At 39.9% G+C, this 27,568-nt stretch overlaps 1 protein-coding gene across 5 annotated transcripts in view; it reads left to right on the forward strand.

Annotated features, from left to right (window-relative positions):
* The window catches only part of CMAH (cytidine monophospho-N-acetylneuraminic acid hydroxylase), an 82,941-nt gene that overhangs the window by 47,449 nt on the left and 7,924 nt on the right, over positions 1-27,568 (forward strand). For 4 of the 5 annotated variants that reach the window (XM_005223803.5, XM_010818537.4, XM_010818538.4 and 1 more), the window contains 9 exons: positions 1,562-1,671; positions 3,855-4,045; positions 7,623-7,770; positions 8,099-8,180; positions 8,927-9,064; positions 11,770-11,935; positions 19,244-19,384; positions 23,904-24,078; positions 25,763-25,879. In XM_005223803.5, coding sequence (XP_005223860.1) covers positions 1,562-1,671; positions 3,855-4,045; positions 7,623-7,770; positions 8,099-8,180; positions 8,927-9,064; positions 11,770-11,935; positions 19,244-19,384; positions 23,904-24,078; positions 25,763-25,879 — 1,268 coding nt within the window. The remainder of the gene's footprint in view (positions 1-1,561; positions 1,672-3,854; positions 4,046-7,622; positions 7,771-8,098; positions 8,181-8,926; positions 9,065-11,769; positions 11,936-19,243; positions 19,385-23,903; positions 24,079-25,762; positions 25,880-27,568) is intronic. The other variant, XM_024984024.2, reaches the window with a different exon arrangement.

A 27,568-nucleotide genomic window follows, 5' to 3' on the forward strand; every position in this document is an offset into this window, starting at 1 on the left:
TTACCAGCTTGAGGCATTCTTAGTTTTTCAGACTTTTCTCATTTGAATCAAAAAAATAGCATCACTGTTGTTTTAAATTAAGCTTGTTTCTCAAGTATGATGCTAATATATTTTCCAAACATGTTTGCCAGTTTTCATTGGTGGTAGAACTTTTTCATCTTACATTTGTATATATTCAGATTTTCCACTGGAATTGTTTCCATTGCTATTAAATTTAGAAGTCCTCCCTTTGATATTCTATTTATAGCCACTCAGAAGCTTCTCATTGTGTCTTTAATAAACTAGATAATAAACTAGAATACTTAAATAACCAGTTGCACAGCACCATTGTTAGATAGCCCTTCCTTTTCCACCCTCTCTTAGAATATTAAAGCTGTTTAATAACTGTTACTTAATAACTAGGGTTTCCCAGGTTGCAATAGTGGTAAAGAATCCACCTCCCAATGCAGGAGATGCAGGAAACATGGGTTCAATTCCTGGGTTGGGAAGGTCCCCTGGAGTAGGAAGTAGCAATCCACTCCAGTATTCTTGCCTAGAAAATCCCATGGACACAGGAGTGTGGTGGGCTACAGTTCATGGGGTCACAAAGAGTTAGACACAACTGAGCAACTGAGCACACATATTTCTTTTCCTGCTTTTCTTAAGAGAGAACAATTCTAAAGAAGGAAAATCTTTACGAGTGGTTATCAATGCAGTTTTCTGAGAATCTACCATAATACTTTGTACTTTTGAGTTGATATTTGTTATTAATAGTATATAGTCTTATCAATACTGAGCTTTCTCTTTAACTCTTCATTCTTGAAAGATAAAGTAATTGCCATAATAATATTATTATTGATTAAATGCTTTCTTTGTGCCAGGCATAGTGCTAGACACTGTTGGATCTCTTATATTGTTTACTGTCTACAACAACTCTATGAAGTATGTGTCATAACTCTATTTTATGATCAGGCAACTGCAGCCCAGGATGTTGATAATAAGCATCTCAGTCACAATCCCCACCCTAATGTTTCCAAATCCAGCACTCTTTCTATTTCGTGACACTGTTTTCCAGCAATGATATAGCCTGAAAATAATAATAAAATGTATCTTTATTGTATTGCTTGCATTTTCAAGGGCACAGTTTAATAATAGTGGTGATATTAAATGTCCTTTGTGTATTTCTGATTTTATTAAGAAAGCCAGTTGTGTTTTGCTATTAAATAAGTTGATAACTCTTATTAGGAAAATGCTAATTAATGTGCTTCTATTAAATTCTTAAACAGTATTTAAAAGATATAAAAATAATAAACCACCATGTGCCCAGCACTCAGCTTAAGACATGCCTGAGATTCCATGAGCTCCTTAAGTGTAGTATGAATAAAAGAAATAAATGGGTGTCAGTCTTCAGCCCTCATCTCAGTAGGTATTGCTTGACCTAAATTAGCATTGCTTTTTCTTTCTGATTTCCTTTGATTTTTGTACTCTGAGTATCTGAGCCATACATTTCTATTTCAGTGATGCTTTTTAAACATAATTTTGTTGTTGTTATTAATTCAAATTTGTTCCCCTTTGGTTCTAGTTGTGGAAGAGAGTAAAGAAAATGAACTTTTGCTTCTAGAACTGAATCCTCCTAACCCCTGGGATTCAGAGCCCAGATCTCCTGAAGATTTGGCTTTTGGGGAAGTTCAGGTAAGGAAACATTAAATTATAATTATCTTAAAAATAAAACTAAGATACACACACACACACACACATATATATTTTATATTACCTTGAATATTCTTGGATGTGGCTACTTAGGACTAATAGTATAGTTATCCTGAACTCTTGAGCAAATTTTTTAGAAACACCCAGAATTTGGCAGGGATTACAAGGTAATATCAGAGAAGGCAATGGCAACCCACTCCAGTACTCTTGCCTGGAAAATCCCATGGACCGAGGAGCCTGGTAGGCTACAGTCCATGGGGTCGCTAAGAGTTGGGCAAGACTGAGCAATTTCACTTTCATTTTTCACTTTCATGCATTGGAGAAGGAAATGGCAACCCACTCCAGTACTCTTGCCTGGAGAATCCCAGGGACAGAGGAGCCTAGTGGGCTGCTGTCTATGGGGTCGCACAAAGTCGGACACAACTGGAGCGACTTAGCAGCAGCAGCAGCAGCACAAGGTAATATATCCAGAAAAAAAAAAAAAAAGGCAGAAAAACTTTTAGCAGAGGTCCCAAAGGAGAGTCATGCAAAACTATGGAAGAAATTCAGAAATTTCCCTTGATTCCAAATCACTGTCAGATTAAATGACCAGTTGTCTTATCTCTGCATGTTGCCCTGAGATCTTTACAAACCTTGTGCACTTCCTACATTTAAAAGAGTTTCCTCCAGAGAAAATGCTTTGGTAGTTTGAGAGAATTAAACAATCCAAAATGATTTTTTCTGATGTATCTGGGAAGCTTGTGGAAATGGGCTGTTACTTTTCTGAGGAAGCAAAAGGGACCCTATCCAGAATAGGCATAATCATCTGAATTTGATTTGTTGACTTCTCCTTACCCTCGCTTTTGGCCTCTCACCCTGGAGTTTCTACCCCACCCCTCTGCTGCTGGGTGTTTTCCTTTATCCGATGAGTGTGCCAGATCAGAGGAAGGGAGTGAAGCACTAATTTAGAATCCTCGAGTCTGTGCCAGTTTCTAAGTCATTGTTTATAGCCATTTTCAGAGGACCCTGACTCCCTGAGCGAGTCAGCAGGTAAGTTAGAAGAGAAAAGTCTCACAAGCCTGTTTCTCCAGGCTGTGTGGCTATGCCAGCCCCACGTCGTGTGGCCTCCACCTGTAGCAGCTCGAAGAAGGATCTCAGTTCCCCGACCAGAGATTGAGGTCAGGCTGCAGCAGTGAGAATGCCGAATCCTAGCCACTGGACCACGAGGGCCAGTGGCCCTGGTTTGTCTGCTTTGTAGAAATAAATTTCAACAAAGGGATGGAAAATAGTGAAACAGATAAAGTATTTATTAGGAGGAAAGGTGTACATGTGAATAGATAGAGGGCTCAGAGAGAAAGAGTCATGCCTTTGTGGTAGTTTAAATCACTTGTATGGGGCATTTCTTTGGGGTTTCCTTCAGCCAGTCGTCTTGCTTTGCTGGGTTCTGAGTCGTGTTTGGTTCATCTCAGGGTCCTCCCACATGTGCACCTGCATCTCTTGGCCAAGGTGGATCTAGTGAGGAGGCCTACGGGAAGGTTCACATCACTTACCACGTGGTGGTGTCCCCTCCCTATTTGACCTCTGAGTAGCCTCTCTGCGCATGTAGTTGGAAGGTCTCCTTGACCTTAAGAATGAAGAACATGTGGTCTTTTTACCTCTTATCTGGACAGGGTACAGTTTCTTCTCCTTCCTCCTATTATCTTTGTCTTGGAGTATCTGTCCACAGGGGACAGACTCCAGCTGCCCAGCCAGGGCCCACCTGTCTCCTGCCTCAAACCCACCAAGAATCATTCATCATTCATTCAGTGACTATTTCCAGCCAGTCTGGCATTTAAATCCCTAAGTATCTACCATCACATCTCTAATGGCCTTTCCTTGTAAATTGTGCTTTGAAGGACTGATGGCAAAAGATATTCTGCAGTGCAGACTGTAAATAAGCATTTAGGAGCTAATTTAGATAGAGTAGAGCTGGATGAATCGGTTTGACACCTGAAATCCACTACGAGTATTTCTTTCCTAACAAAGCAGTGACGTGTACCAGGAGTTGTTTTCTATATAAAGGTCCCCACCTCACTGAACATGCTCAGGAGCAAAGTTCTCCAATGTGACTTGTCCACTAACCAGCCCAGTTCATTGTTGCTGACTGACGATGACTCAATAATCTGATTCTCACTGTCTTCTGACAGATAACATACCTTACTCATGCCTGCATGGACCTCAAGCTGGGGGACAAGAGGATGGTGTTTGACCCTTGGTTAACGGGTCCTGCTTTTGCCCGAGGATGGTGGTTACTACATGAGCCTCCATCTGATTGGCTGGAGAGGCTGTGCCAAGCGGACCTAATTTACATCAGTCACATGCACTCAGACCACCTGAGGTAATGAAGTCTGAGCACTGAACTCTGAAGGAAATGCTGCAGTAACGGCATCACTGGTTTTCAGGTTCTTTTGTGATCCCTGATCAATTTGAGGCCGATTCAGTGGGGCTGATGAGAAGAGAACTAACTTGGATAAATGCGTATGTTTGTGTAGCATAATGTTTAAAGTGTTTTCACGCTTTGGTGGTTTACTCGCTAAGTCGTGTCCGACTCTTGCAACCCTGTCAAGCTCCTCTGTTAGTGGGATTCTCCAGGCAAGAATCTGGAATGGGTTGCCATTTCTTTCTCCAGGGGATCTTCCCGACCCAGGAATCCAACCCAGGTCTCCTGCCTTGCAGGCAGATTCTTTACCGACTGAACTATGAGGGAAGATATTTTCATGCTTTATACCATTACAAATGCAAAAGGGGCCATTGTGGGAGTAAGACAGGAATTAATAACTCTCCACGCTCTCACTTCCCACCCTCAGGCTACTTGGTAAAAGTCTAGGTTTAAGGATCATCAATGTTGACTCCCTTTTTCAGTTCAACCTTTATGGCAGGGACCAGTACACAGGTGTAACTCTTCTCAGTTTTACAAGCCATATGGTTGGTGTTACAGTGACTTAGTTCAGCTGTGGTAGTACAAGAGCAGCCATAAATGGTCCTCAGTCAGCCTGATTGTCTTCTAATAAATCTGATTTATGGACAATGACATGTGAATATCATAAAGTTTTCATGGATCACCAGATAGGATTGTCCTTTTGATTTCCTTCTCAACCATTTAAAAAGGTAAAAGGCATTCATAGACTATAGCAGCAGGTTGCTGTGGTTTGCCAACTCTTGATTCATAGCTTTTCAACAGTGAGCTCCCACCTTTTGAACTCTGAGTCCACTTCATCCTTTACTGAAACCACAGCTGTGTGATGCTAAGGATAGGAACTGAAACTTCCTTAACCCAGGTCATTAACAGGAAGTAGAAAGAGGAGCTTGAATTTATAATCATCAACAGGAAGGGAAAAGAGAAGCTTGAATTTATAAAACCACAGCCATTTGCAAATGAACGGTTACCAAAAGAGATGGGGTCAGATTTCCAACCCCTGGTTTCATTTCAGGGTCCTCCTTCTTCATCCTTATTTAGAAGTTTGTGTCACAGCTTCTAGGGTGCTGATATAAACATATAGCCCTGCCCACTTGTTCTAACATGAAGCAATTTCACCTTACTTTTCTTTGCTGTGACTTTAGGTGACAAAGTTCACATGAAGGAGACTCTTTGATAGAAATGTCCATGATGAGGGGAAGTATGTTTGCTGGTTGACCGGCCCCTTGATTTTTCTATTGAAAGTGTATTGAAAGCATATGAGATCTCTAAGGCATGAATATGTTCTCTCTCTCCTCTTTAAGGAAACTAAAAGCTTAAGTAGTTAGCTGCTTTAGTAACAAATTACCTGCAATACACAAAAACTGAACATCACCCACAGGGATATTGTGCTAAGATTAAAAATCTGCTATGGACTGCGTGATACCTTTGATCCATGCAAGCTTCTGGAACCAAAGATGTACAACTGCAGAATTATGAAAGTTCTGGGTTCACGCATTGTGTAATAACAGCATGTGGAGCTAATTTTATGCAGGTGGTATAGAGAAAACAGTATCACATAAACTAAGTGCTTGCTTTATAGTACCTGTTAAAAGATGTCCATGGTCCTGTGTGTCAGTTGCTCAGTTGTGTCAGACTCTGTGACCCCATGGACTGTAGCCCAGCAGGCTCCTCTGTTCATGGAATTTTCCAGGCAAGAATCCTGGAGTAGTTTGCTATTTCCTACTCCAGGGGATCTTCCCAGGGATCAAACCCCGGTCCCCTGCACTTTTTACGGTCTGAGCTACCAAGGGAGAAGCAAGGGGGAAAGCCCAGTGTACTGGGCTGTAGAAAACAGTCTTTAGTCAAACAAATGTGATTTGTTATGTAAATACATGAGTATTATATTGGGCTTTCCAGATGGTGCTAGTGATACAGTACCTGCCTCCCAATGTAGGTGATGTAAGAGATGCGGTTTCGATCTCTGGGTCTGGAAAACCCCCTGGAGGAGGGCATGGCAACCAACTCCAGTATTCTTGCTTGGAGAATCCCATGGACAGAAGAGCCTGGCAGGCACAGTCCATAGGGTCACAAAAAGAAGGATACAACTGAAATCACTTAGCAGCAGCACACATGAGTATCATAATGAATAATACTTATAGATGCCAGTGAGAATTATCAACAATTTAAAAATCACAAAGCAATAAACATTGATTTTAGAATAACCTATCCTAACTCCCAAAGTCCCTTAAAGTAGATTTAAGTGGTTAACCCAGAGATTGAAGACTTATTCAAAGAATCCTTGATTTTTTGAAGCCTTTGTTTTTAAAGAAGAAAACATACCGGTTTTTTCCCCTCCAGATTCTACTTATTTAATATAGGTCTGGAACTTGAATATTAGTTAATGAGTAGTTATTAAGTATAGTTAATAAGTGCTGATATGCTGATTTTGTTTATGCTTTTCTTATTATTAAATGTCTTATTTCACCTGATATTATACTCTATGCACAAGTCTGATTCTTAAGCCAGACAGCATATTCATTTAAGTTGTAATTGCCTTCTAGTAGAAGAAGCACTAAGTTTAGGATCATAAAACCTGAATTTTAATACCAATTTACTATTTGTTAACCATATATTTCTGAATATGTGTTCTCATTTATTAAAAACAAACAAAAACATAGAGCTTTTCTCTTTTTTTTGGTGAGAAGAAATAAAATACCATAAATAAAATACTAGTGAAAATGCCTAAGACCATGATTGATATATAAGAGTTACCTAAACAGCCTTTTGTTTATTATTCATGTTTTGCCACACCCCACAGTAGCATATAATCCTTTGATGTAATGAATACTCAGAAATGAGAGTTGACAATCTATGAATATGTTCAAAAGTGCTCGGATGGTTAATTGTATACTGAGTTGGAATTACTCCAAATGGTGAATGTTATTTTCTTCTACACTAAATTTTACTGTCTTGCCTAGCTGGTAACTGACTCTCCTTAAGGACAAATCATTCATTCTACATGCCACCATGTGGCTATCAATCTGTTGACAGTTGAAAAAGCACCCCTAATGACAGGCAATTCACAGGTTCTCCTCGTTTTCTGACCAAGACCTTTCTTTTATTGGGAGCTGCTGGTTGAGAGGTGAGAAAAAATGAAGATTCTGGAGACCTTCACCTACCAGAAACCTCTTCAAGCAGGAGTTTTCCACTTTGTACCTTCTGTTAGAACTACCCTTTTTCAAAGCAGCATCAGTATGGAAAATGGAATTTGCACTCCTGGTTTGATGTATATGCTGTGGTATATGATATGTTTTCCCAATAAAGAGGAATCTGCTAGGAAATTCCCCTCATTGTTACAGTCAACCTTGAGGGAAAACCCTGTTTTTTGGACTCGGAAGGGTCTGGTTTTTCCGTTCCTTGCTTCTTGGTCAACATGTTGGTGTGAGGGGCAAGCTGTCTCTTATACTAGATGATCCAGTTTTTTCACCTTTCAAACTTCCCATCTTTCTGATCCTAGTTACCCCACACTGAAGAAGCTTGCTGGGAGAAGACCAGATATCCCCATTTATGTTGGAAAAACAGAAAGACCTGTATTTTGGAATCTGAATCAGAGTGGTGTCCAGTTGACTAATATCAATGTAGTGCCATTTGGAATATGGCAGCAGGTCAGATATCAGTGTTTTTTCCACACTTTTCAGTAATATTTTCTGGGGGTAAATTTTAAGTGAGGTAGTTGCTTTAATACTGAAGAAACAATGACTTACTTTTTCCATATGTAGTACTATGTAAGTATGTATTACTGTATAAATCTCTATTTGGGCTAAAATAAAAGGTGGCTTTTCTCTCCATAAATCAATGGCATGACTTTACTGGATAATAAATCTAATTCTGAATAAAAGGGATTTCTTTCCAGAAGAGATGATCATTTACTCAAATATTGAACAAAAAGCCAAACTGACATAAACAGTGGTTGGTTTTATTGTTAAATTCCAGGTAGACAAAAATCTCCGATTCATGATCTTGATGGATGGCATTCATCCTGAAATGGACACTTGCATTATCGTGGAATACAAAGGTATTTTCTTATTTTCATCAGCAATGAAAAATGAAACATACTCTTGGTAGGAAGGATAATGATAGCTATCCAAAGTTCCATCCTATCTTCATCTTCTTCTTCCATCTTCATTTTCCATAAGATATAGTATGTTCTATCCCTGTCTTAGGAAAATGGACTGTCACTGAGATAATCTCAGAAAATCTGTCACTCAGAGAAAAAATTAGCAGTAACATACTCTGTGTGGTGACAGGTGCAAGGATTTTTTTCATAAGGGAAGAGATACTCTATATTACCCCTATAAGTGATGGACAGGGAGGCCTCGTGTGCTGCGATTCATTGGGTCGCAAAGAGTCGGACACAACTGAGCAACTGAACTGAACTGAACTGAACATCTTCAAAACTGCCTTTATTAAGTGTTTTACTTTCATATTGACATATTATAATGCAATGTAATCATACACTTCTGCTTTTCATGTGAGAAGAGATGGCTTTACCCCAACAGTTATTAAATAGAATTCCCAAAAGGTTGAGAGATTTGTGTTGATTTGGTTATTTTTCCTCCCTGCATCATTTGAGCTCAACATCTGAAGATAGTTGGCTAAGGAAAGTAGTCTGTCTATGATCTTGAAGGAAATCAAGGTTATTATCCTCATCCAGAACCAACCAAATCAGTCAGGAGGAGTTTGATTTTGTTGGCCTAGGATTTCAAACTATGGTGTTCAAGATTTCACCTTGAGTATTTATGCCACATAATTTTTCCACAGGTCATAAGATACTCAATACAGTGGATTGCACCAGACCCAATGGAGGAAGGCTGCCTATGAAGGTTGATTTAATGATGAGTGATTTTGCTGGAGGAGCATCAGGCTTTCCGATGACTTTCAGTGGTGGAAAGTTTACTGGTAATACTTTATTTCTAAGTGATGCCAGGGAGCAGGCATGGCATTTTGCTAAATGCTTTGCAAATCAATACAAAGATAACTAAAACATGGTTCTTCCCAGCAAGAAGCTTACAATCTTACTGGGAAACCAGACTTGCAAATCACAGATTGCAGACTAAAGTTCCCAGCTCAAAGCGTGCTAATGGGGCATGAAAGAAACACTAAGGGGATTAGGGAGCATCTCAGGATAAGTCAAGAAAAAGAATCATTTGGATCAGTTGGATTCCTGATGTAGACCATAGAGCAGAACAGGAAGAGTCTGACATTGGTAATCCAGGCTTAAATGCTCTTGGTATGAGGTTCAGAATAGAGTGTGGGCACCTTGAGGTAGGCATATGCCCTTGGTTTGGTGGAATGCTCATACTGGGAGGGATGGAGCAAAGGAAGCCCCTCTAAAGTATGGGGTTATGGGGGTCTGGGGAGCAGGGAAAATAGGTAAATAGTGGTCAAAGAGTATAAACTTCCAGTTATAAGGTGAATATGTTCTGGGGGTGTGATGTACAGCATAGTGACTACAGTTAACACCATTGTGCTCTGTACTTGAAAGTTGCTAAAAGAGCAGATCTTATGTGTTCTAACACATGGAAAATGGTAACGAGGTGATGGAGGTAATAAGCTAACCTTATTGTGTAATCATTAGGCATGCATGCATGCAATGAAATCCCCATGGTGTGTACTTTAAACTTATGTAAAATTACACATCAGTTTTATCTCAAAGCTAGAAAAAATGTGCAATCCAAGGAAGAAGCACTTCTGCTCTGGGTCTAAGTGTAGTGCTAGGTTTGGGATGGGGGAGGGTGTGTAAGTGGTACATTTTGTTCACACTTTTGCTCAATACTAGCATTGAAAGTGCTTAATATATGTTCACTTAATAAATGCATATGTTTTGTAAGCGATCTCTGTTTAGTGATGTGGCAGAAATGCCCTACTTGCAATATGAAGAAAGCCTTGTACAGTTCCTTCCTTTCTTCTCTTAAGTCTGTATTCATTGCTTCCCAGAATGTGTCACCACGTGAGACATAGAGGGGAGGTGCTGTCCTTAGTGGGTTAACAATGTGACTGGGGAGGCAACATATACCTACTAAAGCAGAATTCCATCCTTTTTTAAAAGATTTATTTATTTGATTTTTGGCTGTACTGTCTTCATTGCTGTGCATGGGCTTTCTCTAGTTGCGGTAAGTTGGGGCTACTCTCTAGTTGCGGTGCATGGGCTTCTCATTGTGGTGGCCTGTCTTATTGCAGAGCATGGGCTCTAGGCATGGGGACCTCAGTAGTTGCGGTGCTTTGGCTCAGTAGTTGTAGCTCTTGGGCTCTAGAGTGCTGGCTCAGTAGTTATGGTGCACAGACTTAGTTGCTCCACAGCATGTGGGATCTTCCTGGACCAGGGATCAAACCCGTGTCCCCTGCGTTAGCAGGATTCTTTACCACTGAGCCACCAGGGAAGTCCCAGAATGTCATTCTTATGTGAATATGTGTATGTGTGTGTTTGCATGTGCACATATATTTAAGAAGGTCCAGAATATACCAGAACATTAATAATTAAATGTTAATAGTGATCAGGTCTAGCTTATGGATAATTTTTTTTTTTTTTCTGTCTCCTTGTCTGTGTTCAACAGATGTTCGTAGCAGTAGGAGGAGGAGCAGTTCCCTGACACAGTATCCCACATGCTCTGGGCCCTGCCTAAATTCTCAACTTCCTTTACTGTCTGTATCCCCATTGCTTGACCAATGTCAGCCCATATTGGCCTGCTTTTTGTTCCTTAGACTCGATACACCAGGCACATCCATGCCCTAGTCTTTGCATGTGCTGTTTCCACTGCCTGAAGTGCTATTACCCCTGACCTCCGCACAGTGGCCAATGCCTCTTCTATGTTTGTCTGTATTCTATGACTCCAATGTCATCTCCACTAACTGCCCTGTCTAATACCCACCTCCTCACCCCAGCCACTCTCTATCCCATGATCCTATTTTACCTCCTTCCTAGATCATCACTATTTGAAATAAACTTATTTACTTATTTATTATTTGCATCTTTCACTAGAATGACTGCTCCATGAGAGCAAGGAACTGCTTTTTCTTGTTCATCATTGTATTCTCCATGCCTTGAACCATGTGGGCTCATAGTAGGTGCTCAATAAATATTGAGCAAATGAATGAATGAGCAAATGACCAAGCTGTGAGGTAGGCATCACAATTCCACTTCACAGAGGAGAAAACAAACGTAAAGAATTTAAGTAGTGGAGCTGCATTTTGACCCTAAGTCTTAACTGACTCCAACATCCAGACCCTTGACCACTGCACACCCCCAGGGTGTAACAAACATGCTTTGCATTTATAATCCACCCAGATAGCAAAGCCATTTCCATGTTAGAAGAGCATTAAGCAATATGAGAATTACAGTGCTCTTAAAACATACATACGTGCAAGGTACAACTATACGTGCCACCCTGTGTATTCAGCTAGGTCCACATGAATTGCCATAAACAAGGAGAGGTTCAGTGTCCTTGGCTAATTCAGGAACGTTTTCCTAGTAACCAGATGAAATTTGCATAATAAAGCCACTAATGACAAAGAGTTTTGGTCTACATCTGAGTGTCAGCTGTCAATTTTTATCTCCTGAAAGATTTCTCTACTAGAGCTTTTGTTTTTCTCTGATTTCTGAACAGAGGAGACTAATCCAAACCCTGTCATTCCAGAGGAATGGAAAGCCCAGTTCATTAAAACAGAAAGGAAGAAACTCCTGAACTACAAGGCTCGGCTGGTGAAGGACCTACAACCCCGAATTTATTGCCCCTTTGCTGGGTATTTTGTGGAATCCCACCCCTCAGACAAGTATGGCTGGACATTTTGTATAACGTATTTACACACGAGTTAATGTATTCTGGGATGAATGATTTAGTTGTAAATGCAACACAGAATGAGAGAGAATAATTGGTAGAAATCTGGAGTTTATTTAACAAGCTGCCTGAGAACGGAGAGCATGAATGAAAGCAATGCTTGGCAGCTAGAGTTAATCCAGATAGATTTTTGTCCAGAAGGATCCTGGAAAGGATAAAGGCAAGTTATATGTATTCAGTATACACTAGAAATTGAACTGGGGCATTTAATCAAGTCATTTAGTTTTCTCAATGACACTGTAAGGTAGGTATCATTATGCCTATTCAAGTTGGTTGAAACTCAGGGGCTAAGAGATTTGCCCAAATCACTCTGTTGGAAACACTGGAGTTAAGAAATGAATCCTGGTATGCTTAGCTCTGGAGCTCTTTTCTCTACACCACACTATATCTCAGAATAGAGACTGTATCATTATCAAGTTATAGTCTCATTTTTGAGTGTCTGAAAGGATTTCTCTTGCAGCAGCATAACTTCTAGATCTTGTTTTTCAAGTGTATTTTTTGGAGGCCAGTGAGTTTTCTTTGAGAATGTTTGAAGGTTTTCATTTTAATGGTCACATGAAGTTTGGAGGAGCAGAGTCTCTAGACCTGATCCAGCATTACCTGGTATCTGTTCTGATTGCTTGGTGTCAGGAGAAAGGGCCAGGAGATCCCAGGGGAGGGTCAGATGACTGGAACAGCAAGAAGGACAGTCAGAGAGGCAGCTCTGAGCCAAATGGCATGGAACCATTTCAATATTTTAGCAACTATTATGCCTCCTAGCTGAGCATCAGTTCTGTCCTTTAAACAATGGGAAAAGGAGCAGACACAAAGATTTTGCTGCCATTTACAGCTCTCACACATCACACTATATGGAAATACCCAAGAACTGAGGAACTGGACTGTGGTGATATTTTGCACTCCATACTGTCTTGAACGGTGATGAGCATCTGTTAAAAGATGTAAAGAGAAAGTATGTCCAAGATCAATCTGAGAGAGTCTGCTGGAGAAGGTGAAACAGGGTGTCATTCTATTACTTTCATGTTCTAAGCTATGGGTCACTCAAGGGAAAAGTAAAAATTGATAGAAATATTTACCACATGACACCGGAGAATATTAAAGTCAGGACAGTGAGGAAGTATTTCTGAGCTTGAATTAAAAAAAAAAAAAAAGACCCAGAGGATTTCCTTATTTGGCTTCATGTTATGCATTTCATGTCAAACCTTATAGTCTGAAGGCAGATAAGTTAAGCATCCTTAGGGATGACCTTGGAATTAGATAAAATAACAGACATTTGAAGTGTTTTAATCTATTATGGAAAATGTGAGAAGGAAATAACTGTTTTGCAGGGGACCCACAAAAGGGATCTCTGCCTGAAAGGTTAAGAATGGACCAGGTGGCTTAGAGAGGTAGAGAGACAGTCTGTATCTGTGGAAAAACAGAAATACGGGCAGAGAAAAAGAATGCATTGTATTCATGGAAGAATTCAAGTAACTGGATTTCTAGTCATCAACTATGAAGACTAGCAGGTAGTAAAATAGTATTTTTGAAGTACTAACTGGAGAAGGCAATGGCACCCCACTCCAGTACTCTTGCCTGGAAAATCCCATGGACAGAGGAGCCTGGTAGGCTGCAGTCCATGGGGTCTCTAGGAGTCAGACTCGACTGAGCAACTTCACTTTCACTTTTCACTTTCGTGCATTGGAGAAGGAAATGGCAACTCACTCCAGTGTTCTTGCCTGGAGAATCCCAGGGACAGGGGAGCCTGGTGGGCTGCCGTCTCTGGGGTCGCACAGAGTTGGACACGACTGAAGCAACTTAGCAGCAGCAGCAGCAAGGAAAAAAAGAACGGTCAACACAGATTCTATATCCAGTGAAAATATCCTTCAAGAATGAAGGTAAGATAAAAACATTCCCAGATGAAAGGAAAACTAAGACAATTCATTACAAGAAGAACTCCTTTAAGAGAAATGCCAAAGAAAGTTATACAGATAAAAGGAAAATGACTCTAGAGGGACACTTGTGGAGGAACCACACTACCCAATTGTAAGACTCACTATAAAACTACAGAAATCAAGACAGCATGATATTGATGAGGGGATAAACACATAGGTAAGTGAAATAGAACCTGAAAATAGACCCACCTACATATAGCCATTTGATTTTTGACAAAGGTACAAAAACCATTCAACGGGGAAAGGATAGTTTTTTCAATGAATGTTATTTGAACAATTGGACATTCATGTGCAAAAAATGAACCTCAGTGTAAACCCCACACTGTATCCCCCAAAATAAGTCTAAATGGATCATAAATAAAAATGTAAATATAAAACTATGAAACTTTCAGAGGAAGATATAGGAGAAAATCTGCATGAGCTTGGGTTAAGCAAAGGCTTCTTAGATATGACACCAAAGCACAATAAGTTCAGTGAAAATTTTAATACATTGGGCTTTATCAAAACTAAAATGTTTACTCTGTGAAAGACACTACTAAGGGAGTAAAATGACAAGCTGCAGACTGTGAGAAAATGTTTGCAAGTCATATATCTGATTAACAATTTGTGTTTAAAATATATAATTAACTTTCAAAATTCAGTGTAAGGAAGCAAAGAACTAAAAAATAAATGGGCAAAATATTTAAATAAATTCTTCACCAAAGAAGATATATTGATGCAAATAGGCATAAGAAATGATATGCCTATATCATCAGCCATTAGAGAATACAGATTAAAACTGCAGTGAAATAAGAATTAAAAGTAATAAAAGTTATTAATAAAATTTTAATATAATTAAAATTAATAAAATTAAAATTAATAAATAAGAATGAAAATTAATAAAATTTAATGAAAGATTACCACTATCCAATTATGACAAAGATACAGAACAATAAGACTTCTCAGACACTGCTGTTGAGAATTCAAAATGATACAGCTATCTGGAAATCAGTTTGACTGTTTCTTTAAATACACATTTATCATACAATCCAGAAGTTCCATTCATGGGTAATTACCCTAGAGAAACTAAACTTTTATTGAACACAAAAACTACACACAAATATTAATAGTAGTTCTATTCATAATTACCAGATCAACTCAAATATCCTTCAACAGGTGAATGGATAAACAAGCCATAGTATATCCACACTATAAATGCAATACAAAATAAATAGCTGTTGATATATACAACAACATAGACGAATCTCAAAGGCATCATGCTAAGAGAAAGAAGTCAGCCTCAAAAGATTACGAATGGTGTGATTCCACTTACATGACATTCCAGAAAAGGCAAAACTACTGGATGGAGAGCAGATTGGTGGTTGCCAAGGGCTGGGCTGAGGGGAGAGTTTGACGGGCCAACACGAGGGAATTTTAAGAGAACAGAGTATAGAGCGGAGAGAACTGCTCTGTATCCTGACTGCAGTGGTAGTTGCACAAATCTACACATACGTTAAAATTCGTAGAGTTGATCACCCCAAACAGTCCAAAAATTGGATCTAAGTAATCTTAAAAATTAAAAAACCTAAACAGTTATTCTTAACACCTCAGCCATGTTAATTAAAGCTATATGTTTATTTAGATCATATTTGTAAGACAACGCATATCTTAATATATGCACATTTTATATGAGTCACAACCCTTCAAAAGAAACAAAATATACAGTTTATTCATTTAGTAAATCTTGAAGCATAGCTTTATTATTATGTTAAAATGTTATATTTTAATTTTTTTACAAGATTCTGTCAGTTATATAGAGCATCTATTTCATTACACAGTTACTCAGCCATTAACGATGATAGTGTCTTTATGAGCAAACTCCAGTGCCATAAGATCCCTGTTATGATCAGTAACTAGAGCATTTTGTGTACAAAGGGCAGGGACTTCCCATAAGCAGACAGGGAATGCATGTGTCATTTCTACTCAGAGTACATTTATCTGTAAATTTGTCGGGTAGTAAAGAAATAGTCCTTGAGATTCATTTTTATGGCAAAATCCTGTAAGTACTGACCATAATTTCTCATCAACTGAGGCTTCAGAGTACAATGGGAGAAATAGTGTACATGGAATTTAGGCTCTTCCCTACTACCACTTATTAGGACAAATTTTTTTTTTTTTAACTTTTCTGGGCTTCATATGTCTCATCACTAAAACCTGACTGCTTTCATTTTGAAGTTCTATGTTGTCTGGTGACATATCTACATGTGTCTTATCAATTAATATGTCCTATTGCTGATGTGTTCCCTTTATTACTTCTTGTTGATATTCTGTAGCTGTCTCACATCTTCCAAATGTTTTCAGATAGACTGGTCTAAGGCTAAATAATAATTTCTTTTGATCAATACTGTTGATCATTCATTCATTCATCTATTGAGCAGCATGTTCTTGGTGCTGGAGAACCAGGGATGAAATGATTGTCTTCAGAGTTGGAAGAGAAAAACAATGATAATGTAGAATGATAAATGCTGTGGTACATGCATGTTCTGAAGGCAGTGGGATAGAGGTGGGAGTCCGAAAATGACTGTTGGAAACTATGGATGGGATGATTGAAACAAAGTTTTGAAGTATGAGTAAACCCTGACCAACAAAGATAGAAGGATGCTGAGATGAGTGACTGCAGTTCAGGGTAGGGGACGGAGGCAGGTGTTTGAGGAAGCGGGGAGGAGGGAACCGAGAGAACCAGACAGTGAACACCACTATGTGCCACTCAAACATGACTTGGATTGATCCTTAAGAATGAGGAACCCAGGAAAGGGGTCTGATGAGCAGAGACATGATCAGATGTGCACCAGGGAGGTTAGGCTGTATGTATGGTGGGAAGGGAGATAGGAATATCGATCCTGGAGACCAGTTTGAAAATCATACAACAATCTCGAATGATTGATGAAAACCATTGGAGACTGAGAAGAGAATTCAGATTCTAGAAATATCAAGGAAGTTGCATTGTGAGAACTCGAAGAACTGGATATGATGGTTTCTTACCACTGGGGACACTTGATCACTTAACATGATGCTGGCATTTAAAGTGATTACAAGCCATTGTTCTGGTATTAGTGGTTGGCAAATGTTACCCTTGGTACTCAAAATACCCCTCAGAGGGTGGCATCTGAGTATGTATTAATTTTATTATTATTTTAGAGGTGGAGACAAAGAAGTTAAAGAATTTTGTGAACACCACACATTGTGTTTTAGGAAGAGTAATCTGATAGTGTCATGTTTCTCAGGAGGCAAGGAAACCAGGTAATGAATCATTTTGAGATGAGAGGTAGGAAGAAGATGACACAAAGAGGTGACACTGCTTCAAACTGAGGGCTGTGCCAGTGGAAGGACATTCACATGTGCAGGAAGGAAGTAGTTAGACATCTTTGGGTGGACAGACATCTTTACTCATGTCTGCAAAACTGATCCCAAGATCATAAATAATGTAAGTCACCTTGGAGCTATGAAATTGCAGTGCTTACATATGTCTGTATATCTGGCTGAAAATATCTATCCAGTCTAGGTCGCCAAGCTGTAGCACAAGAAAGTAAAATTCCCTTTAACAAAAATGCTTGGGTCACCCATGTCTGATGAAGTACAGTGACAAAGCCTGTTTCTCTGAATCTCTCTTTTTTGACTCCAGCACCACCACAATTACCTTCCCAAATAACGTTGAAATTGATGACTTAGAACTTTTCCAGAAAGACTGTGGTTTGTAATTAAACTTGGGAGATACTCAGCTCTGATCAATAACACAATGAGAAACTAGATCTCAGGAGGGGCTATGACCGCGGATGTGTGTGTGTTCTTTTCTAACCAGTGGATTTTAATGGTTTTAATTGGAAAGACTTTTTTTTGGGGGGAGGGTGGTTTATAAAACACAGAAATTTATTTCTCACACATCTGAAGCCTGGAAAGTCTAAGATCAACGTGCTGGCAGACTTAGTGTCTACTGAGGGCCTGCTATGTGGTTCATAGATGCCTATCTTTTTTAATATAAACTGACATGGTGGAAGGGGTTGGAAAGATTTGTCAGACTTTCTCCTAAAGCTGGGGAGAGGCTCCTCCTTGTGGCCTCCTGGGAAGGTCAAGCCCCGCTCTGGCGATAGAGCTCTGGATGGACTCTGCTGACCTGGGCCAAGTCACCTGGCCCCTCTGACCCTTAGTCTCTTTCCGTATAAAATGAGAGTAATAAAGGCAGGTATCTCATTAGTGGGTTGTAAAGATAAAAACAGTTAGTTCGTGTTATTTGCTTAGCATTTACATACCAGTTAATATTTAATCATCCATATATTTAATTAAAGGGCTTTCCTTATAGCTTAGCTGGTAAAGAATCTGCCTGCAGTGCAGGAGACCTGGGTTCAGTTCCTGGGATGGGAAGATCCCCTGGAGAAGGAAATGGCAACCCACTCCAGTATTCTTGCCTGGAGAATCCCACAGATAGAGGAGACTGGCAGGCTACAGTCCATGAGGTTGCAAGAGTCAGACACAACTTAGCGACTAAATTGCCACCACCACCATATTTAATTAATATTAAATACAATAAAACAAGCCAATATTCTATACACCTGAAACTAACACACTATTATAAACAACTATCAGATCAGATCAGTCGCTCAGTCGTGTCCAACTCTTTGCGACCCAGTGAATCGCAGCACGCCAGGCCTCCCTGTCCATCACCAACTCCCGGAGTTCACTCAGACTCAGTCCATCGAGTCAGTGATGCCATCCAGCCATCTCATCCTCTGTCGTCCCCTTCTCCTCCTGCCCCCAATCCCTCCCAGCATCAGAGTCTTTTCCAATGAGTCAACTCTTCGCATGAGGTGGCCAAAGTACTGGAGTTTCAGCTTTAGCATCATTCCTTCCAAAGAAATCCCAGGGCTGATCTCCTTCAGAATGGACTGATTGGACCTCCTTGCAGTCCAAGGGACTCTCAAGAGTCTTATCCAACACCACAGTAAATAACTATACCTCAATTTAAAAAAAACTGGGAAAAATTAAATATAAGTGTGCTATTCCCACCTCTTTATAATAATCTCACTCTATCTAACTTCAATTCCAATCACTATGTGATTATTACTTAAAAACAAGCTATAAGTGCAACCTTCTTTGACTAACAGCTCTTTCCTAATTAGGAACATTAGCCCAAATATAGTCTTTATTTTTCTTGAGCTAAGTAGAGGAGGATTGGGAAGTATGAAAGAAGAAGAAACAAATAAAAATTCTGTCATTGTTCTAATCAGAATTTCAACTGAGAATAAACTTTCTGACATGGGAATGTCCTTATTTCTCAGGTACATTAAGGAAACAAACATCAAAAATGACCCAGATGAACTCAACAATCTTATCAAGAAAAATTCTGATGTGTTAACATGGACACCGCGACCTGGAGCCACTCTTGATCTGGGTAGGATGCTAAAGGATCCAACAGACAGGTTTGGCTTAAATACTTAATAGAGAATAAAAATGATTCAGGGATTTTTTTTTTTCAATTTTACAAGAAAATAAAGGACATACTTATGGCCTCTTGGTAGGTCCCAATTCGTAGGAATATTAAGGTTGTTTTTTTTTTTTGAGTAGCATCCTGAACTTGTCATGAATTAATATCCACACATCACTTTTTAAAATAGAAGTCTTACCATTCAAATAAAAAACTATTAAATAAGTATCTTTCAAATCTAAGGGATAAAAGATTGAATTTTTTTCTCAGTACTATAAATAATTTTCTCATCCTATATAATAGTTAACCCAAGTGTTTTCCTCATCTCAGAACCTGCCTTGAAGATAAAGAGTAAGGAAGTTTTTTCTTTGAAAGATAATTGATACAGCTCAAAGTGAAAAACAATGAGCCTGAGAGTTAGTTTTCATATGAGCATTAATTCAGTTCAGTTCAGTTCAGTCGCTCAGTCGTGTCCGACTCTTTGCGACCCAATGAATCGCAGCACGCCAGGCCTCCCTGTCCATCACCAACTCCCGGAGTTCACTCAGACTCACGTCCATCGAGTCAGTGATGCCATCCAGCCATCTCGTCCTCTGTCGTCCCCTTCTCCTCCTGCCCCCAATCCCTCCCAGAATCAGAGTCTTTTCCAATGAGTCAACCCTTCGCATGAGGTGGCCAAAGTACTGGAGTTTCAGCTTTAGCATCATTCCCTCCAAAGAAATCCCAGGGCTAATCTCCTTTAGAATGGACTGGTTGGATCTCCTTGCTGTCCAAGGGACTCTCAAGAGACTTCTCCAACACCACAGTTCAAAAGCATCAATTCTTCGGCGCTCAGCTTTCTTCACAGTCCAACTCTCACATCCATACATGACCACTGGAAAAACCATAGCCTTGACTAGACAGACCTTTGTTGGCAAAGTAATGTCTCTGCTTTTCAATATGCTATCTAGGTTGGTCATAACTTTCCTTCCAAGGAGTAAGCGTCTTTTAATTTCATGGCTGCAGTCACCATCTGCAGTGATTTTGGAGCCCCCCAAAATAAAGTCTGACACTGTTTCCACTGTTTCCCCATCTATTTGCCATGAAGTGATGGGACCAGATGCCATGATCTTAGTTTTCTGAATGTTGAGCTTTAAGCCAACATTTTCACTCTCCACTTTGACTTTCATCAAGAGGCTCTTTAGTTCTTCTTCACTTTCTGCCATAAGGGTGGTGTCATCTGCATATCTGAGGTTATTGATATTTCTCCCGGCAATCTGGATTCCAGCTTGTGCTTCTTCCAGCCCAGCGTTTCTCATGATGTACTCTGCATGTAAGTTAAATAAGCAGGGTGACAATATGCAGCCTTGACATGTTCCTTTTCCTATTTGGAACCAGTCTACCCAACTGCCAATTCCATAGACTGTACATTTGAACAGGAAACAGCGCACTGGGAGTGCCATTCAGGAACCTTGATGTCTCAGGCCTAGATTTTTCAAATACTTGCATGTGTGCTCAGTAGCTCCGTCACATCTAACTCTTTGCAGCACCGTGGACTGTAGCCCGTCAGATTCCTCTGTCTATGGAATTTTCCAGGCAAGAATACTGAAGTGGGTTGCTAGTTCCTTCTCCAGGGGATCTTCCCAACCCAGGGAATGCTTTACCACTGTGCCACTAGGAAGCCCCTTACAAATACTTGTTTTGAGCCAAATGAAACTGTTAGTTCCTCACCTTTATGTAGAAATGGACTAAATGTGTTGGAAATCTGGACACACCAAAAACACACCCCTCTCTTGGGCCTTACCTTTGCAAAGTTGGCACGAGTGGTGACGGCAGCTGATTATGACCTTTTGTAACCTCCCATACCCAACTGGTTGCCACATCTAGTCAATTCCGCTGCATAAAGCTCTTACAAATCCATCACTCTTGTTCTTCCGTTGTGACTTTAGCCTCTCACAATTTTTCACCTAGATTCCTGCAGTGGCCCCTGAACCTCTCCTCTGATCCATTCTTCAGCACATCCTGATCCTATGCTGGTCACAGTCCACTGGTGGGTTGAAAAATCAATGGCATTGACCACAACCAGGATTTTTTAAAAATGTAATAGAGTAAAATCAAATAGACCTGAGTACATTGCCCAAATACACATAACAAGGGATAGTATTATTTCAGGAAACTTTGTCTCACAGGGGCCCATGGTATGTGGGAGTCCTGATGTAAAATAGAATTCTTACTGGGATCACAGGCAAGGAATTTGAAAGCCCCTACTCTGCCTTGCTGCCAAAGATACTTTTTTTAAATGTAAAACTCTGTCCCCTTCCCTGCTTAAAATTCCTTAGAATCTCCCCAGAATCTCAAGGGTAAAAGCAGTTTGTATTCTCTAGATCAGGGGTGAGAGAAGTTTTCAATTATTTCAGGTTTTAGCAGGGCATTCAAGAGTCTGGCTTTTGGCATTTGCAGAATTCTCCATCCTCTCTCTCCAGTTCCCCAGATGTATTCTATGGTAATAATTCTCAAACTTGAAAGCACATCAGAATAACTCCAGTCACTTGGATAACTGCAGCTCCTTGGGTTCCACCCTCTAAGGTTCTGATTGGGTAGATAGGAGGCAGAGCCCAGGAATCTGCATTTGTATCATCAAGTTACACCAAAGCATCCTGGGTAACAAGAGGGTTGATTATTGTTGGATTCTCAATTGTAAGACACAGAGTAAGGGATATAGGGAGACTAAGTGCTTAACTCTGCCTTCTTGTGAGGGGAGGAGGGGGCAGGAGAGAACAGTAAATGTGTCCAGGAAGGCATTTGTGCCTTAGAAATCAGGAGGAGGTTTCAGAAAGTAGTTAAGAGAGCGAGAGAGATCGAGATTCTGGCACGTGCTGGAGAAGGGAGGTGCAAATAATGTCATGAGTTTGGTGAATACAGATAGTTTGTTTTTTTGTTTGTTTTCTAAAAAAATGTTTCTATTGAAATATAGTAGATTTACAATGTTGTGTTAGTAAATATATTTTCTTTGAGTAAGTGAATAGTATGCCATTCATTCAGAAAGGACTTACTGAGCTCCTTCTGTAAACATGGCATCATAGTAGGTACAGACAAACGGCTGTGAAGAGGTCCTTCCCTCATGAAGTCAAATCCACCCCAGTGTAGGGGCGGTAAGTGAAAAGGGAAGGAAAGGGTGAGACAGGAATTCCGTGTCTGGCCAGGGCTAGAAAGAATTTGCAAAACAGCCCAAGGAACTTGCCTGTGAGTAAGGAGAGCTTGAGAAAGTTATAAAGTGAGGAAGGAACATTACTGCATTGTTTTTTTAAAAAACCCATTTCACTTTGCAAAGGAGCATTTCCTGGGGGAGGAGGCCACAGTGGGAAGAACTGGAATCAGGAAGGCCAACTGGGAGGCTGAGGCTCTAGCTAGCAAGAGATTAGTGAGGCTATAAACTGAGATGAGGCGAGGAGTTGAGGAAGCAAATTTGAGATTCATTTAAAAGTTAGAAACTTTAGGATTTGACAAGTAATTTATTACCAAAACCAGTGCATCTCTAGCTGTGGTCAAACAATGGACTAAAAGTGTTGTTTTGAGAAATGCCACAGAGTTGCCTAATCTCTACCATCCAGGTGCCCATTTCCTTATCACCATTCCCTCATCCCGATCACATTCTATTCTATTGCCAGGATTCGAGTTTCCATGTCCCATGCAATGATCCATCCTCACACTGGATGGACAGCTTTAGGAATGTCAGAGAACTGTCATCCATATTGCTGACTGGGTTTCCAGGTACAGTTGCCCTGTCAGCTTTGATTAGTACAGAAAGATGACCGTATATTAGAGACACAAAATTCTGGGTATATCCCTAGGACAGGCTAAAGACATTCCTATGTTTAACAAATGTTTGTGGGACCTCTTCTACGGCTGGGCTTCCTTGGTGGCTCAGACAATAAAGAATCTACATGCAAAGCAGGAGACCAGGGTTCGATCCCTGGGTCAGGAAGATCCCCTGGAGAAGGGAATGGCAATCCACTCCAGTATTCTTACCTGGGAAATCCCATGGCCAGAGGAGCCTGGCAGGCTATAGTCCATGGAGTAGCAAAGAGGTGGACACAACTAACACTTTCTGTGTGCCAATCGCGGATGCTGCTCTCATCAAACTTATATTCTAGTGGAGCTGGGGGGGCAGGGCAGGTGTGAGCAGGCTTCTGCAAAATCAACATGACCATATTATATTTAACATTCCCATAATTTAGTGATTTGAGCTGAAAGGGTCCACATCAGTGGCTTTCCAACTTTTTTTTTTCAAGACAAGGACTTTTATCTTTAAATGTATTGACTTCGAGAGCCATCACACTAAACAATTAACAAGAGCTATTCTAGTTAAGGCTGGGGAGGTGTCCCCCAAGGCACTTCTGTGGGACCCCTGTGTACCACCTGAATGATCGAAAAGCTGCTCCTCTGATTGACTGCTGAAATTGAAGTGCTAACTTTTGCCTTCCTTCCTTATTTATTGCTGTCTTCTTTCCTTCTCTCATCTTTTTGTCTTTAAGCAAAGGCATCATTGAGCCTCCGGAGGGGACTAAAATTTACAAGGATTCCTGGGACTTTGGACCATATTTGAAAATCTTGAATGCTGCTGTAGGAGATGAAATATTTCGTCACTCATCCTGGATAAAAGAGTACTTCACTTGGGCTGGATTTAAGGATTATAACCTGGTGGTCAGGGTATGCTTATGAAGTGCCATTTGTCTTTGCTTTCCTGTATTATGGAAGTATATGAAAACCCCTTCGTATTCCAATTTGTTTCTCAATAAGCATTTTTTAAGTCCTACCATTTGCCTCACAGAGAATCGATGGGACAATGTGCTTAAACAATCCCTGTTTGAAAACGTTTTCATAGGAAGCATTCTGAGGTCCAGCTCAGTTTCTCTTTGGGAGGATTCTTTTTCTTCCCATCACCATGCGTTAGTTGCTTTTGTTTTGTCGATATTTTGCGGTGTTTTGGTTGTATGGTGGAAAAAGCTACTTCAACTGTGAAATTGGCAGGTGGTCACCAGAGAGGTGACATCTTGTAGCAGCAGGAAGTGGTAATTCTTATCTGCAGCGGTGGTAAGGAGTGAGGTGCACCAACCACAGGGTCAGCCTGGAACTTAAATTAGCCGTGACACGTACACACAGAGCTTATAGGCTCAAGTGGTTCATGCTGTAAGCTGGTCACCAGAAAACTGAGGATGTATCCAAAAACAAAATATGTCCTAAAAAGCAGGGGGTGAAAGAGAAAGAGGAGGTCTGAAATGGGCTGGAAATCCCTGCAGCACTTATCTGTATATTTTATCCCACTTATGTTTAGTGCCTGAATTTGTGCATGGGGAGCAAAGTTTAGGGAACGCATCAGGAAATGGACGACATTATACCCTTGGCAACAAAGATTGGTTACCCTCGGGGTGAGGACTATTTTCAAGTTTACCTTTCAACCCCTGAACATTAATACTTGGTAGCACACAATACTTAGCATTCTCAAAATCAGTAAGTCCTAAAAACCTACCCAGGGGTCAGTGCCAGGCTGTGCAAACTTTTTGCTGGTCAGTAATGAAACAAGTATGAGTATGCACGTGAGTATGGTTACAAAGATGTCAACTCTCTTTTCTTGGGATGAATTGTCATTATTCCAAGATTGTTGTTCAGTTGCCAAATTGTGTCCAACTCTTTGCGACCCCATAGACTGCAGCATGCCAGGCTTCCAAGATTAGTCCTTTCTATTTTTGAGGCATGAAAGCATTCTTCCTTTAATGAAATAAAAGGATAGTAGATGTAAAAATTTGTTTTAAGTCCTCACTTAGCAAAATGAAATATTGATGCCTCTATTAGCTCCCAAATATTTTTTTAGAAAATTGAAACCTGAAGACCTGACAAACTTTGGTCTAAATGAGATTTTCAGTTGAGTTATTAACGTGAAAAAGAGAAAATATTTGGAATTTTCAGTGACACTCTTTATGTTTGGATGCTAGGTGATGGTGAGAAACAGTCCACGTTTTATTTATCTTTTAGCCTGCAAACTACAGTGGTATTTGATAGCTCGTTACTAATTATACTTACTAATTACTAAGTATACTAATTATACATATATCTAAGACAGTGATAACCTTCTCTGTAAATTTGAATGAAGTTAGTGACATGAAGCAGTTTTGCTAGTGTAGAAGAGTAGGATTAGAATTCAATTCAGGAAAGAGAAGAGAGAGTTAGAGAGCCACATAGAGTGATAGGGAGAGCAGGAGAGAGAGAGGCAAGCCTCTTTTTATATTTACTCCACTTCATTGCTATCATTTGCTTGCACATTCTAGAATTTTTTGAGGATCTTGACAACCAGATTGATATGCTTCTTCCCTTTACCATGTTGTCATTTGCACAGATGATTGAGACAGATGAGGACTTCAGCCCTTTTCCTGGAGGATATGACTATTTGGTTGACTTTCTAGATTTATCCTTTCCAAAAGAAAGACCAAGCCGGGAACATCCATTTGAGGAAGTAAGCAGCAACACCAGTGGAAATGCTCCTTCCTTCCTTCTTTCCTTCCTTCCTAAATAAATTTTTTAATTTACTCCAAAAAAAATTTGGAGTAACTTTAGATTTACAGTAAAGTCGCAGGGACACCACAGAGAATGTTAACATACTACTTTAACATGCTACATTTGTCACAACTAATATGCCGGTATTGAAAGAATATTTTTAACTAAACTCCATACTTGCTTCTTTTTGAGTCATTTGCAAAGACTGGCTTTTCTACCTGCTTCCTTCCAAACAGCTGGCCCGCCTGTGCTGTTAGCAGACCTGCAAGCATTGATCTTTGTCTGCCCCTTTACCTTTTCTCCAGCAATGTCTCCTTCCGCAAACAAACCCTGTTGGTGGCTTTCTACAGAAAACTGTCAACATAAACCAACGCATATTTTGAGTTCCAACTTTTAGCAGATCCCTAGCCCAAGTCAGGCATGATGTTAAAAGCTGGGGCTTTGGACACAATGTCAAGACTGGTATGGGTTCCCTACCCCTGCTGATTAGGATTACTGACTATGAGCCTTTGAATCCCCATTCAAGTCTTTTTTTTTTATTTTCTCCCCCTTCTGTGGGGCTTCTTCGTACTTTATAATGTTTTTATGATAGTCAAATGACATAATATATATGAGCATGGATTGTAATTTTAAATTCTATGTACATGTAAGAATCACTAAATAAATTAGGAGGGTGTATAGTCTGCCCTTAAGCATATTAAACGTGTGCCATATAAATGTGTAATGCCTTAATTATAGAGTTACCTTCACTTTCACTTTTTACTTTCATTCATTGGAGAAGGAAATGGCAACCCACTCCAGTGTTCTTGCCTGGAGAATCCCAGGGACGGGGGAGCCTGGTGGGCTGCCGTCTATGGGGTTGCACAGAGTTGGACATGACTGAAGTGACTTAGCAGCAGCAGCAGATGTACCTTTGTATAATAGGCCTGTTCTTAAACTACATTTTAATAATTGGATTTGTATTTTTATGTTTAGTACTTGCTGTTGAAGAGAATCCTATGCTGAAACTTTGGTAAAACCGATAATCTACTGCCTGCTTTGGGGGTTTTAAAAAACTGAGTTTTCACACATAGGAAAACACTACATGAAACACCGATTTTAAGCAAAATGAACCTGATATTTTATTGCCTTTTTTTTTTTTTACCAAACTCATACATAACACAGCTTCATAAATATTAAGTCATTTAATATAACAACCATGATATGAATCGATATTACTATACTCCCCTACAGATGAGAAAAATGCCATGCCAAGAGGTTCAATAATCTGCCCAAGGTCATACAGCTTGTAAATCCTGCTGAAGGCTTTAGCAGCAAGGGGTCTAACTGCAGAGTCTGTGTATTTAGCCACTGCATTGCTTCTTAAATCTGAACTTACGAAACTTATAAATTAAGGTATCTGTTAACCATCAGGAAGATTTTTCCTTGGAATTTTTAAAATCACAAGTTCACTTAAAATACGTCATTGAAAAAAAAAAGGCTTGTTTTTACAGCTTTTCACATTGCTTCTGTTGAATACAGCTAGCAACAGCTCTCTGTAATACAAATGAGCAGACTTGCCACACCATGGGGCAAATCGTCATGCCTGCCGCATACATGGTGGTCCCTATTTTGACTCAAGTGCTTTTATATCTCAGGATATTAGTGA

The sequence above is a fragment of the Bos taurus genome, chromosome 23, assembly GCF_002263795.3.
Source record: "Bos taurus isolate L1 Dominette 01449 registration number 42190680 breed Hereford chromosome 23, ARS-UCD2.0, whole genome shotgun sequence".
Classification (NCBI taxonomy): domain Eukaryota; kingdom Metazoa; phylum Chordata; class Mammalia; order Artiodactyla; family Bovidae; genus Bos; species Bos taurus.